Source organism: Odontesthes bonariensis, chromosome 19 (genome assembly GCF_027942865.1).
Source record: "Odontesthes bonariensis isolate fOdoBon6 chromosome 19, fOdoBon6.hap1, whole genome shotgun sequence".
Classification (NCBI taxonomy): Eukaryota; Metazoa; Chordata; class Actinopteri; order Atheriniformes; family Atherinopsidae; genus Odontesthes; species Odontesthes bonariensis.
In genome coordinates, this window is record NC_134524.1 from 32,620,878 (window position 1) to 32,641,504 (window position 20,627).

A 20,627-nucleotide genomic window follows, 5' to 3' on the forward strand; every position below is an offset into this window, starting at 1 on the left:
GAGCTAGAAATCACTATATGTTCTTTGAAACTGCTCATTGTAGACATTTGCTCATGACACTGCAATTGTGGGTTTCTTACCAGGTGATGAAACTTGCAGCAGTACAGACAAGATAGACCAGTTCTGTACTTAGTGCAATGAAATCTACCAGCATTTAATTAAAAAAAGAATATATAATATGAAATGCCGTCGGGGTCTTGGTTTGAAAGAGTGTAAAATTGTTTTAAATGTTCATAAGCAGAATTGGTGTCTGTCTCCGTGCCATCACTTCCACCTGCCTTTTTTTTTTTTTAATTGCAGCGCTTTCTCTCACTCTCTCGCTCGCTCCTCCAGCCCTCCGCGCTCTCGTCGTTGCCTGCTACGCAGCGTTGTTATGCCTACCCCGCTCTGCTGCAATTCATCACGGGTAATGACGTGCGGAAGCCAGTATGTTATTCAATTATTCTCAGCCGGACACTACGTTGCCCGCAATGCATTGCGCACACAATGTCAAAACCATTTCTGTCTGGTGATACATGATTTAAGCGGCACCAGCGAGAATACAGGAGGGAGGAACTTTCTCTCGTTGCGTTTCAAAAGAGAAAACAGATGTCACTCAGTTTTCAATGGAAAACAAATTCCAACGTTCATTTACAGTGATGTCTGCCGTTCATGACACATAATGTGAACTAATTCACGTTCAAGTTCTTTATTAAAAAATGTGTTGCGTTCAGTTCAACGTTCACGAAAAAATGAGCGTGTTCAATGAACGCGTTCTTTTGAACTTGTTCACGCACAACACTGCTATTTAACCCATTCTTGTCCAGGTTCTACAAAGAGCTTTACATGTTTCTTATCCATTCACCCCCCCCCCCCCCCCACACACACACACCCCCCGCCCCCATTCTTATGCCTAATAAGTCTGCTGACGTACATTCAGTTGACAAAATGGCCTTTGAAAAACTGTCAAAAAGTCCCAAAAGTAAACTAAAAAACAACTTACTTTGGGGAACGTAAAAATCCCTGGGATGGACCGCCGGCCTGTCCAGGTTGAACCCCGCCTTACAATTATGTTTTTATAAAGAGCTGTTAGAGTTGTTCAACCCAGAAAGAGTTGTTCCAAGTTAAAATAAGCTGTGAAATTCCACAGCTTATCCAGCCCGTTCATGTTGTGGATGAAAGAGTCATTTCTTCTTTCAGATCATTTAAGTGGATAAAAGAAGCTCAACTATGTGAGCTTTCTGAACCGTGTGTTGCACGACCCCCATGAGCTGCCACCTTACCGTGGTGGGGGGGTTTGCATGCCCCAATGAGTCTGGGAGCTATGTTGTCTGGGGCTTTAAGCCCCTGGTAGGGTCACCCATGGCAAACAGATCCTAGATGAGGGACCAGACAAAGAACAGCTCATAAAACCCCTATGATGATGGACAATATTGGACACCGTGTACCCTTGCCCGGACGCGGGTCACCTGGCCTCCCCCTGGAGCCAGGCCCAGAGGTGGGGCCCGCCAGCAAGCGCCTGGTGGTCGGGTCTGTGCCCGTGGGGCTCGGTCGGGCACAGCCCGAAGAAATTACACGGGTCCCCCTTCCTACGGGCTCACCACCCGTGGGAGGGGCCATGGGGGTCGGGTGCTTTGTGAGCTGGGCGGCAGCCGAAGGCGGGGACCTTGGCGGTCTGATCCTCGGCTACTGAAGCTGGCTCTTGGGACGTGGAACGTCACCTCTCTGCTGGGGAAGGAGCCTGAGCTGGTGCGCGAGGCTGAGCGGTTCCGGCTAGATATAGCCGGACTCACCTCGACGCATGGCTTGGGCTCCGGAACCAGCCTCCTCGAGAGGGGTTGGACTCTCTTCCACTCTGGAGTTGCCCGCGGTGAGAGGCGTAGAGCAGGTGTGGGCATACTTATTGCCCCCCGGCTGTGCGCCTGTACATTGGGGTTCACCCCGGTAGACGAGAGGGTAGCCTCCCTCCGCCTTAGGGTGGGGGGACGGGTCCTGACTGTTGTTTGTGCTTATGCACCAAACAGCAGTTCAGAGTACCAACCCTTTTTGGAGTCCCCGGAGGAGGCACTGGAGAGTGCTCCTCCGGGAGACTCCCTCGTCCAGCTGGGGGACTTCAATGCTCACGTGGGCAATGACAGTGAGACCTGGAGGGGCGTGATTGGGAGGAACGGCCCCCCCGATCTGAATCAGAGTGGTGTTTTGTTGTTGGACTCCTGTGCTCGTCACGGACTGTCCATAACGAACACCATGTTCAGGCATAAGGGTGTCCATATGTGCACTTGGCACCAGGACACCCTAGGCCGCAGCTCGATGATCCACTTTGTGGTTGTATCGTCGGACTTGCGGCCGTATGTCCTGGACACTCGGGTGAAGAGAGGGGCGGAGGTGTCAACTGATCACCACCTGGTGGTGAGTTGGCTCCGCTGGTGGGGGAGGAAGCCGGTCAGACCTGGCAGGCCCAAACGTATTGTGAGGGTCTGTTGGGAACGGCTGGCGGAATCCCCGGTAAGGAGGAGTTTCAACTCCCACCTCCGGCAGAGCTTCAACCATGTCCCGGGGGAGGTGGGGGACACCAGTGGTGAGGGAAGCCGTCAAGCTGAAGAAGGAGTCCTATCGGGCCTTTTTGGCCAGTGGGACTCTGGAAGCAGCTGATGGGTACCGACAGGCCAAGCGGAACGCGGCCTCGGCGGTTGCTGAGGCAACAACTCAGGCTTGGGAGGAGTTTTTGAGGAGTTTATGAGAATGATTTCCAGACGGCCTTGAGGAGTTTCTGGTCCACCATCCGGCGGCTCAGGGGCGGGGCTCTGCTGACCTCAACTAGGGACATCGTGAGTCGGTGGGGGGAATACTTTGAGGGCCTCTTCAATCCTACCGACACGCCTTCCGATGAGGAAGCAGAGTTGGGGAGCTCGGACGTGGGACCTCCCATCTCTGGGGCTGAGGTTGCCGAGGTGGTCAAAAAACTCCTCGGTGGCAAGGCCCCGGGGGTGGTTGAGGTCCGTCCTGAGTTCCTCAAGGCTCTGGATGTTGTGGGGCTGTCTTGGTTGACACGCCTCTGCAGCATCGCGTGGACATCGGGGGCAGTGCCTCTGGACTGGCAGATCGGGGTGGTGGTCCCCCTCTTTGAAAAGGGGGACCGGAGGGTGTGTTCCAACTATAGGGGGATCACACTCCTCAGCCTCCCTGGTAAGGTCTATTCGGGGGTACTGGAGAGGAGGATCCGCCGGATAGTCGAATCTCGGATTCAGGAGGTGCAGTGTGGTTTTCGTCCTGGTCGTGGAACAGTGGACCAGCTCTATACCCTCAGCAGGATCCTGGAGGGAGCATGGAGTGCCGGACTCCTTGATATGGGCTGTTCGGTCCCTGTATGACCGGTGTCAGAGTTTGGTCCGCATTGCCGGCAGTAAGTCGGACATGTTCCCTGTGAGGGTTGGACTCCGTCAGGGCTGCCCTTTGTCCCCGATTCTGTTCATAATTTTTATGGACAGAATTTCTAGGCGCAGCTAGGGCGTTGAGGGGGTCCATTTTGGCGACCTCAGAATCGGGTCTCTGCTTTTTGCGGACGATGCGTTTCTGTTGGCCTCGTCGGACCGTGACGTTCAGCTCTCACTGGAGCGGTTCGCAGCCGAGTGTGAAGCGGCTGGGATGAGAATCAGCACCTCCAAATCTGAGACCATGGTCCTCGGCCGGAAAAGGGTGGAATGCCCTCTCAGGGTCGGGAATGAGATCCTTCCCCAAGTGGAGGAGTTCAAGTATCTCGGGGTCTTGTTCACGAGTGAGGGACGAATGGAGCAGGAGATTTATGGCGTGATCTTTGTGCCACCAGGTTGAGCGCGCAGTGACACTGATTCGAGGGCACAGATCTATCTGAAGGAACAATAATTTTAAGCGTGTGCGTATGAATCTCACAGGTCAACTCTGACAAACTGCTCGCTAGAAAGGCTCACTCTACTCGCGCTCGGCTCTATCTCTCTGCTCGCTCGCGGCTCTGTCTCTGCGCTCGCAACTCTGTTAGTTGTATGTAAATGAGCCACACCACCAGCCAATCAGTGCAGACTCTGCAGTGCAGACTCAATTGAACTTCTACCATCACCCTAAAGGAATTAAACTAGATGTTATATTTTTTTGTCAAACCAGTAACCATTACAGATTAAACCAATAACACAATTGATCAGTTTAAAGTTTAAAAAACCCACTGTGGGTCAGCTGCTATAGTTCATAACTTACTAGGTAAAAACAACCACTTCAATAATTCAAACATTTAATAATAATTTCCTAAGCTGGTGTAGTTTTATTTTTCTACCGTTTTAGATTTTGATCAAATCAAATTTATTTGTAGCACATTTCATGTAAAAAACAATTCTTTACATAAAATAAAAGCATTGCAGCAGGGAGTGGAAGAAACATTAAAAATACATGAAAGAATATAAAGAGAAACAAATAAAAAAAGTTGATGTTAGGTTTCTTTCTCTAAAATATTTGTGACACCCTACAACAGTAATCAGTAGGCTAACTAGCTAGCACCCAACTACACCAGTTTTAACATGATTACTACAATTCTTCCTCCTTATTTTTTTTAGAATTTATCACACAAATACCAGTCTGTGAAAACTACCAGTCTGTGATTGGCTGGTGGCGTGGCTCATTTACATACAACTAACAGAGTTGCGAGCGCAGAGACAGAGCGAGCAGAGTGAGCCGTTTGAGCGAGCAGTTTGTCAGAGTTGAGCGCGTGTCCGAGCACCTATGAGCGAGCGTGTGTGAGATTCATACGCACACGCCTAAAATTATTGTTCCTTCAGATAGATCTGTGCCCTCAAATCAGTGTCACTGCGCGCTCAACCTGGTGGCACAAAGATCACGCCATAGAGATTGACAGACGGATCGGTGCGGCGTCTGCAGTGATGCGGGCTCTGCACCGGCCCGTCGTGGTGAAGAAGGAGCTGAGCCAGAAGGCCAAGCTCTCGATTTACCGGTCAATCTATGTTCCTATCCTCACCTATGGTCACGAGCTGTGGGTAGTGACCGAAAGAACGAGATCGCGAATACAAGCGGCCGAAATGAGTTTCCTCCGCAGGGTGTCTGGGCTCTCCCTTAGAGATAGGGTGAGAAGCTCGGTCATCCGGGAGGGGCTCGGAGTAGAACCGCTGCTCCTCCGCATCGAGAGGAGTCAGATGAGGTGGCTCGGGCATTTGATTAGGATGCCTCCTGGGGCATCTGGTTAGAATGCCTCCTGGACGCCTCCCTGGTGAGGTGTTCCGGGCCCGTCCCACTGGGAAGAGGCCCCGGGGAAGACCCAGGACACGTTGGAGAGACTATGTCTCTCGGCTGGCCTGGGAACGCCTCGGGGTCCCCCCAGAAGAGCTGGAGGAAGTGGCTGGGGACAGGGACGTCTGGGTTTCTCTGCTCAGGCTGCTGCCCCCGTGACCCGATCCCCGGACCAGCGGAAGATGATGGATGGATGGATGGTGTTGCACTACAGTAACAGTGTAGCTCGTTATCAGCTTGAAGACATCATCTCTGCTCTGAGGAAAAAAGAACAACTGTCTGCTGCAGCTAATTGTTGTAAATAAAATCACAAGTTTAAAAATGCTGTTAATGATTTCTTATGATCTGTTGGATTCCTCTAATTAAGGGTCTGTTGATGTGACTGGAGCAGCTTGGACTTGTTGAAAGTAACACAGCATGTTACCAAGTCTCTGAGGTTTCCATGTCAAAATGTCATGAAAAAGCACCAAAAGAGTCATTCGCACACGAGATCAACACGATCAGCGTCGACCTGCTTCATGGAAAGCAGTGCATGTGTGACACTGGCTTCAGTTTTTGAATTGGTTGAGGAAATAATTGACCTATAATTGGATTACTCACACTTTCAAGTTCGAACCTGGAAAATGGGCACCAACTCCACAGAGTAAAGTGGAAGTGCTCTTCACCAGGAAATCAGAGTCTGAAAAGGCAACATGATTTAAGTGATGTCAGAAAACGGACATCAGCGTGTTGCCAGGTTCCAGCTGTGATGAAGGCAAAGACTCTGGAGCAGTACAAGATGGGTACACAAGCCCATCCATTCCAATAGAAGAGAAATCACACACAGTTATGGGAACACTTTGTAATGAAAAAGAAAAAATATTTTTGACTAAATTTCCATTTAGACATTTTTAAAAGTATTGATAAAAAATGAGCGATAAAAACATTAAAATGTAACTTTAGAAAGTAATAAACGGGGTCTTCATGCAGTATGCAGGCTGTTAAATTCAGGTTCAGGCATCTTATTTCAGCCGTTCACTTCGAAGCAGCTTGGAACCGTGACACCCAGGGTAAGGGTGTCATGGCAGCTTCTGAGCAGTGAGTGGTGCCATCACACAGCAGCTCTGCTGTTTGACTGCTCCCAAAAGGTCTTCTGAAATCAGAAAATATGTCAAATCCATTTGCAACATTATTTAGAAGTAGTAATTTTATTAGAAATTGTGTTATTATTGTTGTTGTTAATATACAATCATTGTAAATATTAATAATTTTTTGAGCTACTTGACTAATTTGAATTTACCCCATTGGGGGATGAATAAAGTATTTTTCTATTCTATTCTATTGCAACATGTGAGACTGTTTTTTATATTTTGCACAAAGATATCTTCAGTCCTGAATCCAGAGTTAAGTGCAGGTGTTCGGCCTCTTTTATGCGGTACAGATGTCGACTACTGGAACAGTTTTTATACAGGAATTCCTTTTTAATCTCGCTGAAACTATTAAATGTGTTTATTAACACAATAAATGTCTCAAATTTAAAGCAGAAAAGGTCAAAAGTGTTTATAGTGTTGCAAATCATTTACAAGTGACCTTCTTGTTGTACTTGTGGGTGTCCATAATAAGAGTAGGAGAAGCTTGCAGCTTTCCCAAACTGCTTGGAAGTGACACTTACACTGGGAGTCGGTGGAGCCCTGGGTGGGCAGGGGCACGTTGTGCTGGGGGCCAGCGCCCTGCGAGGGTGTGTTATGGGGGCTGCAGTGGGATGTGGTGGGATGGTCAGAGAAAAAAAACAGGAAGGAGGATGTGAAGAAGAGGAGCAGGTAGGCAGCCATCAGTGCCCAGAGGATGTAGTGGCCGCACTCCTCCCCACTGGGCCAAACGCTTGGAGAATACCAGCAGAAGGAGGAAGAGGAGGAGGAGGAGTGTGAGTGGGAGGGGGAGGGGGAGGACGGCAGCTGACAGACTGAATGGTTTAAGTGCTTAAGGTGGTATATTTGGTGTCTGGAGCGGGGAGAGTGTGCTGACATAAAGTGGAGGAAGAAAATAAATGGATGACAGGATGAGACGGAGGGGCAACAGGAAGGATAAGAAAAATGAGATGGACGAAAAAAAGATAAACATGAAATGAAGAGTACATACAGAGTGAACAGGAAATGACAATTTGTTCAAAGCTCTTCGTTCTCCCGCCAGCTAAGAACAGAGCAGATGGACAGAGCATGCAGAGGACTGATAAAAGGAATGACAGGAATGGAAGATGATGATGATTCTCCAGTTTTAGCTTCTCTTCATTGGCTCCCTGTTAAATTCAGAATAGAATTTAAGATTCTTCTCCTTACATATAAAGCTCTTAATGACCGAGCTCCATCATATCTTAAAGATCTCATTGTAAGATATTTTCCTAACAGAGCACTTCGTTCCCAAACTGCAGGTTTACTTGAGGTTCCCAGAGTTTCTAAAAGTAGAATGGGAGGCAGAGCCTTCAGTTATCAGGCCCCTCAATTGTGGAATAAGCTGCCAGTAAATGTCCGGGAAGCAGACACCCTTTCCACTTTTAAGACCAGGCTTAAAACTTTCCTTTTTGATAAAGCTTATAGTTAGGGATGGCTCAGGTGATCCTGAAAAATCCCATAGTTAAGCTGCTATAGGCCTAGACTGCTGGGGGGCCTCATCTGACACACCTTTCCTCACTTTACTCTCTTTATGTATATGTGATATTATTATGGTCATTAACTCGTGTTTCCCTGTTCCAACAGATATCCTTTGAATGGTGTTACAGTGCCGCCGTCGCGGTGGCCCCCTGCCCCCCTGCCCCCCCCCCCCCCCCCCTTTTCTGTCTTCTCAAACCCCAGCTGGTCGAGGCGGATGGCCACCCTTCCTGAGTCTGGTTCTGCCAGAGGTTTCTTCCTGTTAAAAGGGAGTCGTTTCTCTCCACAGTCGCCTCAGGCACGCCGCTCAGGCCGGGAGATTGGACCGAAAAACAAAAAGTTTTCAGTGCAATCTGTTGGTTTTCTTAGCTAGGAAATTGTTTTTGAATTGGCTCTATATGAACGAATTGGATTATTTTATGAATTATGATTATTATTAATTAATTGAATTCCAATTGGCTTGAATTGGACTTACTATCTAAGTGCCTTGAGATGACATTTGTTGTATTTGGCGCTATATAAATAAAAATGAATTGAATTGAATTGAATCAGGTGCTTTCAGAGAGCTGAACTAATCTCACCGTCAGCACAGAGCACACAGATGGCCCAATCAGCTTGGAGCTGATCTGTTCTTGTGCCACGCGACATATAAACATGGGTTTAGCGTTTGGAGGTGTGTGAGAGTGTTGCATGTTTTGATTGGGAGCGTGAGCAGAACCTTTTCTGGGTGGTTGCAGTCACCACTTCCACAGATACAGCGCTCCTCTAAAGAGAGACGTTAGCGTGTGCATTTGGCAGGGAGACGATCGACACACCCAAGAGCCAGTCTTCACCCAACTAACAGGAATCTAAGAACTTATTCACAATTCAGAATGTAATGGCTTTCAGTTCTACTCCCACAGATTTAAAGAGCGACCAGCTCTGCATGTAGGCTGATGCTCTGCTTGGGTCAACAAATACAAAACAGATGATAGGAATGCGATATTGTTGCTTCTCACACATTTCATCTCTGGTTCTGTTAGAAGTTTTCTCGTCTTAAAGGGAAGTTCTCACCAATTGTCACCAAGTGCTTGCTGACAGGGAAGTGTTGGGTTCCCTGTAACGTTGTGTAAACTTATGTAAAGTGTTGAAATAACCAACATGGTGCCAAAGCACAACAAGAGAATTCAGTTGTGAGTAATAAGCAGAAAAAGGGTAATTTGTCTTCTGTGACACAAAGAAGCAAAGAACCCAAAACACATGCAAATAAATAGTGAAGTGTGAATCCATTTGAGAAGTTTTTTGAATATAGTTACTGAGGCATTGAGGAATAATAACCCAACCAGTCATGAACACAATAATGCTCATGATAAATAGCAGTGTTGTGTTCTTTAATGGAGCTGTGCATGTTAAAGCAAGGTAAAGAAAATGTCACTACTGTTCTGAATGAAAAAAGAAAATCCAAAATAACTTTCACTGTAGACTCAATTTACCAAACTTAAAGGTAGGGTAGGAGATCCTGGAATTTGAGTCCAGCAAAGCTGCACTTTGAAAATACACAGATAAAAAGTCCCAACCCTTTTCTTCACTTTCCCCCCGAAGCCACGCCTCTAGAGTACATGAACGCGCACGAGCACGAAGGTGCACGAGCGCTGTTCTGACAGCAAGCATCGATCGTTGCCGTATTTAGTATTTAGTATTTAGTTTATGCTAACTATACGTTTAATAATGCTAGGTGCTAGCCAAGCTGGCTCTAGTTTAGCTTCCTGCCAAGCTTCGTTCACGGAGCAGGGTACGCGCACAGGGGGAAGGAGGGGGAAGGAGGGGGAAGGAGGGGGAGGGAGGGGGAGGGAGGAGCAGATTGCAGTTTGATAGACGGCATCAGTATCCAATCATTGTGAACGGTCCGTTCACAATGATTGGATACTGTTTTTCCTAGATTGTACGTTCTAGAGGCCACTAAAACTTTTCATATTTGTGTCAAAACTTTTAATTAATTGGTTGCAATGGGGGTGTGAAGAGTATTTCAAGCAATATGTAAAAAAAATGTTCCAGAAAAAGATCCCCTACCCTGCCTTTAAGCACTTCTAAAAGCACTTTTATACCACAGCCAATGAACTGTGTGGATCTGGTTTCTGTCTCTAAGTCTCTGCAGAACACTTTCACTTTGGAGCTTAAAGATGATTGAGAGCACAGCCAACTAAAGGGCCGAAACTCTGCATCAGGTCGCTTCTAAATGCAAAACAGAATAACAGATGCAAAAACTTCATGACAAAATCTAGAATGATCTCCCATTAGCATTAAAGGTCTTATTTAGGGGTGGTCTGTGGCGTAGTGGGTACAGCAGGCGCCCCATGTACAGAGGCTACAGTCCTCGCTGCAGCTGGCCCTGGTTCGAGTCCCGCATCGGACGGCCCTTTGCTGCATGTCATTCCCCCTCTCTCTGCCCCCTGCTTCTTGTCTCTCCTTAAAGCGGAACTCACCCTTTAAACAACATCGTGCCCAAGCACTATATTTGACCATAATATAATAGTGAATTGTGCTGCCACTGGGTATTATGTCTTCATATTAAATATAAAACCTTTGCATTTTTTAGAAATGGTGATTTGACGCGTCATGAAATCACCGGAAGAAAAAATAACAAACTACAACAATTCTAATTAGTTATAGTTCTAATGTAGAAGGGTTTCACTTGACGTCACTTCCGTATTTTTCTAAGCGCGCGAACCCAGGTGGTGGGCAACCTGAGCTGGAGCCCATTGAAAACACTGTGTTTTGTCTGCCACTTTTTGCCCAAAATGCCTCAGTTTTGTACCATTTTTGGATGTAGCAATCGGTCTAACCGAGAGAAGGGAAAGGGTTACTATCGAGTACCTAAGGTAATCGCCCATAGAGGTGAGAAATGGAAAAAAAACTCACAGAACAACACCGCAAAAAGTGGATAGTTAACCTACGTTTACAGACTGGAGGAGCTGAATCTGCAAATGCTCGTGTCTGCGGTGACCACTTCGTCAAAGGTATGCGCGAAATCTAACTGTTTTGTAGTAGTGCAGTAAAGTATTATGTTGTTAAATGCCAATCAAGAGTAATGTAATACGGGCTACGTTTGGGCTTTGTTTTGAAGGCTGCCCCAGCGCGTTGTTAGCTACTGTCAGTGGACTGGGCTCCGACGGTCAAGCTGGGTTACCCAAACACAGAGCTAACACACCGCCATCTGTGTTTCATGCGATCTCTGAGAGTGGTTGATCTAAACAAAACAAATTTGTCACGTCGTCACAATCTTCACGTTTCTGTAGTATCCACCAAGTGCTTAAGTGCTAACAGCGCACATTAGCTCCCAAGTTCTTGACAACAGAATCGCTCTCCCTCTCTCTGCCTTTTGCATTAGGCTAGCGACGCCAAGTTCCAGGATATTACATGGTTGTTATAGCAGCTAGAACTACGTGCATGAAGTAGAACTATAACTAATTAGAATTGTTGTAGTTTGCTATTTTTTCTTCCGGTGATTTCATGACGCGTCAAATCACCATTTCTAAAAAATGCAAAGGTTTTATATTTAATATGAAGACATAATACCCAGTGGCAGCACAATTCACTATTATATTATGGTCAAATATAGTGATTGGGCACGATGTTGTTTAAAGGGTGAGTTCCGCTTTAAGGCTCTAGCGAGCGGTGTTGATGACGTCACGAGTTCGTGCCCGCCATAGGACCCTATATGGTGGCGCAAGTCGTTGTGCGCCAGTAGTTGCAATTTTCTCCGTCACAGAGGTGGCGCTGCTACGTGAGGGTTACCGCTAACTACTCTACAACCACGAAAGTGGAGAAGAAAACAATGCCGCTGTCAAGAGCAAGAATACTGTAATTAATGATACTGCTGCAGTTTTCGGATCATTTTAATTTTTTAATTCAGTTAATAGAGGTGAAAGTTTGAAGCCCCCGGCATCAACAGAGTCTCTGCCCTCTTCTTTGCCTTCACGTATCTGTCCCGTAGCTTCTTCCACACATTCTTCCAGAACTCTCCCTCTTTCCCCAAAGTTCTGCCAACCTCTGTGCACCAGTTTGGGGAGTTTACGTGCTCCCTGTGCTGTTTCACTGCAGTTTCGTACAGCTGCCTGTACAAACGCACCTCCTCACTGAGCCTGGTCTCACATCGGTCCATCCGGTTCGTTGTGATTTGGAGAAAGGGAGAAAAAAGCCCCCCCCCCCCCCCAAAAAAAATGATTGAAAGTCTTATTTAAGTGTGTTAAGAGTTTCTCAACTCTGGGTATTGGACTTCAACTCATACGAAGGCAAATGGTAATTTCCCGGGGACCCACTCAGTTTGGGATCATTTGTTTTTATACCATATCATAACTCCTTCATACTCAACACTCATCTGGCGGCCCTTGGAAACCCAATTAGTCTGGGTTTGGTGCATCATAAAGGGATTGATTAAGACAAAGCATAAAAATCTAAATATCTGCAGCACATCTTCCAATTTATCCATACTTGGGTAGGCTAACTTAAACAATCCATAATTAAAAAGTCATGCTCAAATGACCCCAAACAAGAAGCTAACAAGGGTACTTGAATATTCTCAGATTAGCCAACTTAAGTTTATCATCTGTAATAGGACTGTCAACTCTCCTGTAACCCCAGGCAAGCCATTCTTTCAATGATATCGTGAAATGACTGCCGATCATCGCGACTCAATCTGGGATTGCTGAATCAAATGTGCTCGTCTTTGTTTTTCACTCTGAGGTCCAGAAATCAGCCAATCAGGACACAGTACTGGGTCACCCAGTAATGCACAAAAGAGTCAACGTGGACCCAACACATTCAAAACATGAAACTTCAAAGCAGTTGACATTGCAACCGATTCAGGCAACAGACCAAAGTGACCTTAAAACTGATGTGTAAACTTCTGATCAGAGGAGCAGAAAGTGCATCTTTGTTACCTCTCACATCCTCATCCTCGATGGTGGTGTTGGCACTCTCACTGGACTCCTGTGAAAGGACAAAAAAGACCTGTGATTATTTCCAGACTCATTCAAAGGTACAACTGAGGGCAGACACCTGATTTCCACAGAGATCACTATTCTCCATCTTCTCTCACAGCAAGCAACTTTACATTCACCTACTTTATTAGTTACTAACATGGTGAGCCAGACAGTGGGAGGCATGAGGAAGGCATTACTGTGTAATAATTAGTTAACTATCTACTTTGATAGAATTAGTTTTGGCTTAGTTTTTCATTGGATCAGACATCAAAATGACATTACAATCCAATAACCGATTTGTTTATCTATACAGCAACAATTTAATAGGAATGAAAAAAGTATTATTTAATTTTTTCCAATTCAGAAATGAGGGATGATTAAATCTAGTTTCTAACTTGAGTCTTGCGATAGTTTTACAGCCATCTGGGAAATTGGCCACCCAAGTCTGAAGAGGTTATGCCTCTTTGGATTCAGTTTGCATAAATGTCCACATTATGAACAGTTTGATCATTAAAGGATTTTTGATTTTCAAAATTCAGGGTCAGACAATAGAACCAAGTTGAACCAAAACCAATCTCATGTACCAAGCACATATTATTCAGCCCCAAAATCTATCATTGGGAACCTTTAAAGACCACTAATAAAAGCTTTCTTTAGAGGTTCCTCACAGGTTGAAGTGAGCTCAAAACATCATATGAATGGAGTAATAAGTAATAAATAGTAATAAATAATCTTTTCATATCTTAGGTCATCTGAGCTACTACTTGTACGATAGAGCTGAATACTGCAGCAGTGCACTTACCACACAGCTACAAGCCCTCTTTATGTTCATGTCTGCACTAAATTATAAAAATTTCTATGTACAAGAACACCTACTGTATGCTAAACTATGATCTACAACACCATGATGTAGCACAAAGCATAGACACAAGCATGCACATGATCCCACAACGCCAGCTTATGGATTACTCATGATAATGTAGATCCATACGTCTGCACAAGCAAAGCATCAAAGACACGGTAGATAGACCGGAGCCGTTCTGATGAGGATTGGACTTGGAACAGGTTTGGTATCTATGTGATTGCATGGTTTTTACTTTGTTGCACCAGCATGCATAAACACTTTGTTCCACAACTGTCACATTAACACAATGATGGCGCTTCTCATGGTTCAAAAACTCATTATGTTGCAAAATATTCAAATAATAGCAATACACAATACAGACGTAGATGATCAATCTTAGTTTTAAGAATTCCATGCTGATGAGATGCAGAATACGTCCTCCCTTTTATCACATGAAGTTCTGTTTAAAGAGCATCCAATGGAACACAACATCATCATCATCAGAAGCAACATGAAGCCTCTACTCTAAAACTGCAGCTTCAGACCAACATGTGATCAGCTGTATACCTTGTTTCCGTCAGCGGGGTTGTGGATAACAGTGGTTTGAGGCTCCTGATTTAAGAGGATAAATAGTAGAAGAAGACGATGGTGCAATATCAAAATGTTAGGAGATAAGATTCAGAGAAAAGTACAAGGTACAATGGACAAAAATAAAGTGAAGACAGGGAAAGCAGGTGGAAAGGGATACGTTGCTGTTTAGGGAAAATAGGTCATGGCTAATCAGAATCACTACAGCAATATTACAGACAGATGGAATGACATCTGAAAATCCTTTACCACAGATCTCTAACACACAAATGACAGCATGGGTGATTATTTGTTAAAGGACATCACATCTGACTTTTCTGCCGTCATCTTTAGAACACAAACACATTTTCAGGAGCAGAACACCAAGGAGCAACTATACACATCAAACTTACATCAATGCTACGCTAAAAACTATCAAAGAAACACAAAGTATAACAGAAGCACATCCTCAGGGCAGAGTTTCCATTCGCATGTTCAGTACACGCTATTGCAGAACTATTTGCTGTACATTGGTGCTGTAATGGTGCCCAGCCTAGTACCACATGAGAAACAATTAAAATGATTAAAATGTGCAACGATTGTATTTCTGTTAATTACAGAAGGAAAAATAGAGCCTTAGAACCATTAAAAAAAAAAAAAAAAAAAAAGATTAAGATTAAAACAGTGAGAAATAGAGACTTAAAACCCACAGCATGTGACTCTAAAAAGCACTGCTGGATCCATTTGATTTATTAGAATTCATTCACATGGCCAAAAAAAATAATAATTAAAAGTGGGCAGGGGCTGTTCCAAGTTTGGCACAATACCTGCTTATTAAAGGATAAGACCGGTTTTTTGACATTGGGCCCTTGATTTCACATTATAACATGATGTTCTACTCACCCCTGCTTGTTGTTGAACATTTGGAGCTGTTCCGAAGATATTCGCGAGGCGTCTGGCTGCTCTCTTGAGATATTCGGCCATGAAACGGTTTCCTATGGGCAAGCTTATACAGGCACAAACTATGCTGTTTATAATTTATTAATTACTCTACACTAGCACTGATAACGTGGAGGTGCGTCGCTTACTTAAAAAAATCCGGGTTACTAATTTTGAATTTTAGCCGAATGAATAAATAGGCAGCAGGTCTGTGGGCTGTCTGTGGCAGTAGCACGACGATGTCAGTAACACCCACTTTACGACAAAAAAATCAAAATTAGTAACCCGGATTTTTTTAAGTAAGCGATGCACCTCCACGTTATCAGTGCTAGTGTACAGTAATTAATAAATTATAAACAGCATAGTTTGTGCCTGTATAAGCTTGCCCATAGGAAACCGTTTCATGGCCGAAAATCTCAAGAGAGCAGCCAGACGCCTCGCGAATATCTTCAGAACAGCTCCAAATGACCAACAACAAGCAGGGGTGAGTAGAACATCATGTTATAATGTGAAATCAAGGGCCCAATGTCAAAAAAACGGTCTTATCCTTTAATTGTACTAAAAAACAAACAGGCAGCAATGTCAGTAGACAGATATACTGGCACAAAAATCCTTACTAAACAGCACTTTTGAGATTAAAAATTTCAGGGAGCATCCCAAATATTTAATTTAGTGTCTTCTGTAGTCTAAATTTGTGTATTTCCTTGGCCAAGCTTAGCATAAAGACAGGAATACGGGGAAAACAGCCAGCCTGTCTCGGTCACATATACACAGCCACCTCTTACTGACCAATGTAAATGCATACATTATGCTTCATAAGTAGGGGAATCATTGGAAAAAAATCAGAGGTTGAGCTTTTACGGGAAGATTGTTCATCAAGATAATAAGTTCTGCATATACATCCTCAAAAATAGATCCTCTTAGTTTTCTCTTTGTGTAGTGATAGCACAAAATAAAACTGTTAATCAGTCCAGTTTATATTTCTAAACTTAGAGATCCCGGTTAACTGTTCTATTGGGTCTTATCCGAGCAAAGCTAGCTACAACCTACTGTGCCTCCTGCTTCATTCTGAGCCCACATGAAGCCAACGTTACACTACTGTGACAGCTGGAATAAATAACTATTAAGAGAAGACGTCAACTTCAACCCTTCTGGTACTTTAGAAGTCAAAAACATCCCAAAATCACAATTATAATTCTGTCCAGTGTAAACTTCTGGCAGAATCAAGAAATTCCTTATTGTAGCATTACTCACAGCAATTCAGTTTGGCATTCAAGTAAAGAGGAATTTAGCAAGTACAGAGTGACGTTTTGTTTCCAGTAGCAACGACCCTCTGCTCAAGAAGGGCATTTTCCCCATGGCAACAGTAACTGGGGGATTAGAACCGTCTCATCTCAGAGGAGCAGTTAAAAAACAATCCTATTGAATTACCATCTATATTTCTTTTTTTACATAATATGGTGTGGGTAATAATAAAAGCTATGTACAACTATTATATATTTGCAAGTGACTCCTCCACCTCATCAATCCTACTGGTGTCAAAGCAGACAAATCAGTGTGATCTTCAGCAAAGATTTAGAACCTGTGGCAACAGAGAATGAGCCACAGTTGGCTTGGAATGGCCCAAGTGCCATTACAGCCATCATCAACAACAAAGGAAAATGGAGCCCATGTACAGCAATGCAATGCAATAAAGCAGTCCAATAGTGTGCGCACACTATTACAAAGCTCATGTTACACAACCATCACAGAGAGTTAAATCAGCAGAAACAAGAAAATGGGAAAGGGGGGGCTTTCCACAGGTGGGTGTAATCTGGACACATGTACACAACTCCTAAGACATGCAGACACACAGGCAGCAAGGCAGGCAGACAGTGTACCAGAGAAGGAGTGGGAACAGGCTCTTTGGGGCTGGTGACCACATTAGCCTTGTTGTTGATCTGGAGGGACGCAGCAAACAGACAGGAGACAGACAGGAGACAGACGGACAGGACAGAGGTAACAAGGCTTAGTGTCCAAACGTTTACACTCCAAGCAGCTGCTGTTGAGGGAAAAGTGGAACACTTGCACAAGAGTTGCTCTTACCATGGGAGTGACAACCATCGATGTATGCGTCGGTTATTTAGGACTCAAACACAAAACAACATAGTGGTTTCGGTTCATCTAATCAAATAAATCGCCTTTATTGGAAGAGATAATATATACAGTACAGACCAAAAGTTTGGAAACACCTTCTCATTCAATGAGTTTCCTTTCTTTTCATGACTATTGACATTGTAGATTCACACTGAAGGCATCAAAACTATGAATTAACACATGTGGAAATATGTAACTAACAAAAAAGTGTGAAACAACTGAAAATACGCCTTATATTCTAGTTTCTTCAAAGTAGCCACCTTTTGCTGTGATTATTGCTTTGCACACACTCTGCATTCTCTTGATGAGCTTCAAGAGGTAGTCACCTGAAACGGTTTTCACTTTACAGGTGTGCCCTGTCAGGTTTAATAATTGGGATTTCTTGCCTTGTAAATGGGGTTGGGACCATCAGTTGTGTTGTGCAGAAGTCAGGTGGATACACAGCTGATAGTCCTACTAAAGCTGGGCATACACTGTGCGATTTTTTTCAATCGCGTGATTCAGCTGCTGCTCATACTGTACGAGTGAATCGCAAGGGTTAAAACGTCACAGCTCACGATTCCTGTTCTCACACTGTACGACCCGATGGTCTGATACGATCTGGCTGCTCACACTGCACGACACGTCGGACTCGGTCGCCGGTCGCTGCCATGCTGTTCTGTTGTCTTTTTCTTCTGTTGACAATTTTCTCTTCCGTGCCTATGTTTGCGCATGCGTAGTGCTACAGGATGAGGTAAATCGGCTCGTCCAGCTGCTTCAACTGTGCGAGAGCCTCACGAGGAGCGACCAGGATTTCAAACAAGTTTGATTTTCATCCGATCGATCGGGAGGTGGTCGGGAGGGCTTAATCGATTGTCGTTACCCCGTGTATACTACACGATGCGAGACGCACGATTGAGCCAAAACTTGGCCCGATCTCCAAAATAGTCGCACGAGTGAAAATCTTGTCGAAATCGGGCCAGAAATCGCACAGTGTATGGCCAGCTTAAATAGACTGTTAGAATTTGGATTATGGCAAGCAAAAAGCAGCTAAGTAAAGAAAAACGAGTGGCCATCATTACTTTAAGAAATGAAGGTCAGTCAGTCCGAAAAATTGGGAAAACTTTGAAAGTGTCCCCAAGTGCAGTCGCAAAAACCATCAAGCGCTACAAAGAAACTGGCTCACATGAAGACCGCCCCAGGAAAGGAAGACTAAGAGTCACTTCTGCTGCGGAGGATAAGTTCATCCGAGTCACCAGCCTCAGAAATCGCAGGTTAACAGCAGCTCAGATTAGAGACCATGTCAATGCCTCACAGAGTTCTAGCAGCAGTCACATCTCTGGAACAACAGTTAAGAGGACACTGTGTGAATCAGGTCTTCATGGTAGAATAGCTGCTAGGAAACCACTGCTAAGGACAGGCAACAAGCAGAAGAGACTTGTTTGGGCTAAAGAACACAAGGAATGGACATTAGACCAGTGGAAATCTGTGCTTTGGTCTGATGAGTCCAAATTTGAGATCTTTGGTTCCAACCACGTGTCTTTGTGTGAAGCAGAAAAGGTGAACGGATGGACTCTACATGCCTGGTTCCCACCGTGAAGCATGGAGGAGGAGGTGTGATGGTGTGGGGGTGCTTTGCTGGTGACACTGTTGGGGATTTATTCAAAATTGAAGGCATACTGAACCAGCATGGCTACCACGGCATCTTGCAGCGGCATGCTATTCCATCCGGTTTGCGTTTAGTTGGACCATCATTTATTTTCCAACAGGATAATGACCCCAAACACACCTCCAGGCTGTTGGAAGACCATTTCAGGTGACTACCTCTTGAAGCTCATCAAGAGAATGCCAAGAGTGTGCGAAGCAGTAATCAAAGCAAAAGGTGGCTACTTTGAAGAACCTATAATATAGGACATGTTTTCAGTTGTTTCACACTTTTATGTTAAGTATATATTTCCACATGTGTTAATTCATAGTTTTGATGCCCTCAGTGAGAATCTACAATCTTCATAGTCATGAAAATAAAGGAAACTCTTTGAATGAGAAGGTGTGTCCAAACTTTGGGTCTGTACTGTATATATATATACCATATAATGGTGTGTGGCCTAACGGGATATATCCTTCCCTCCAGGATAAAGATAACTAAAGGATGTGTCCTGGGAAAAAAAAAGGTGAAAAAGAGGAGACCTCAAAACTAACATGTGGAGGCTGTATGAAAAGTATGAAAGCCATATTTAGTCTTTTCTATTGCCAAATGAGTTTGTCTGTCTGTTTTTCACCAGGTGTGTCACATCTCCAGTGTGCTGCTGAGAAACAGCGTCACTTAAACGAGCAATCATTCTTTTAGATCTTTCACTTCAGCTCCAAACTAGCCTGAACGATGTTTCATGGTTTCAGCCTGAGCCATGTTTTCACCACTGCCAAAAGCAGCTGAGGCTAATGAATACTTTGACTACTGAATCATTTGAGCTCAACTTTACATGGATTGAATCGGCATCAGAAGACTAAACACCCACCCTCCTCATACTCTTGAATAAGAAATCCCCAGGTTAGAAAAAGTCAAAATCCCACATAAATCAGTTACATTCCACTTTAGAGGATATTTGAATATTTTTTGCATTTAAGTTAAGTTAAGTGACTTTATTTATACCCAAAGGTAGATTTGGTCCTCCGCTTTTAACCCATCCAGGTTGACACACATGCACAGGGTCACACACTCAGAGACAGATGCCAACCTGGAGCGGTGGGCAGCCATGAAAGCGCCCGGGGAGCATCGGGGTACGGTGCCTTGCTCAAGGGCTCCTCAGCTGTGACAAGGAGGTGGACTGACACCCCTCCAGCTATCAGTTCCACCATGCGAGAGTGGGAATCGAACCGCCAACCTTCCGGTTATTGGCCGACCGACTCTAACCACTGAGCCACAGCCGCCCCATAATGGAGGAGTAATTAAGTCAGTCGTAACTATCAGTGGGTATAGGACTGTTGAAGGGACAGAGAAGTTAAAGCAAAGTTCCACACCATCCAAAAGAGGGATATTTTCCATCCTCTTCAGGGGAGCAGCTCGGTGTGGAAGGTCTCTTAAAAGCATCATCAGGCACAGTTCTTTAACAGCCGCCTTCCTTTTCTGTCTTTTCTACACAAGAGAGACTGTATGTACAGTATGTCTGACTGTACAACCTCAGTTAAGCCAAACATGCATCATTATACAGTGAAGATAGAGCCGTACTCAGTCAGTCCATCTTTTGATCAGGGAAACATTTACTGCGTTGCTCATCTGGACAAACCAAAAATCCCGATGATGGCAGATTTGATGCAGAAATTGTAGACAGC

General features: G+C 44.6%; 1 protein-coding gene across 9 annotated transcripts in view; it reads right to left on the reverse strand.

The window, feature by feature from the left end:
* LOC142368546 (calcium/calmodulin-dependent protein kinase type II delta 1 chain) overlaps nucleotides 1-20,627 on the reverse strand; it is a 124,213-nt gene that overhangs the window by 5,692 nt on the left and 97,894 nt on the right. For 3 of the 9 annotated variants that reach the window (XM_075450748.1, XM_075450747.1, XM_075450755.1), the window contains 3 exons: nucleotides 17,063-17,122; nucleotides 14,244-14,288; nucleotides 12,791-12,839 (listed from right to left, as the gene is read on the reverse strand). In XM_075450748.1, the coding sequence (XP_075306863.1) occupies nucleotides 12,791-12,839; nucleotides 14,244-14,288; nucleotides 17,063-17,122 (154 nt within the window). The remainder of the gene's footprint in view (nucleotides 1-12,790; nucleotides 12,840-14,243; nucleotides 14,289-17,062; nucleotides 17,123-20,627) is intronic. The other 6 variants (XM_075450752.1, XM_075450751.1, XM_075450750.1 and 3 more) reach the window with 3 other exon arrangements.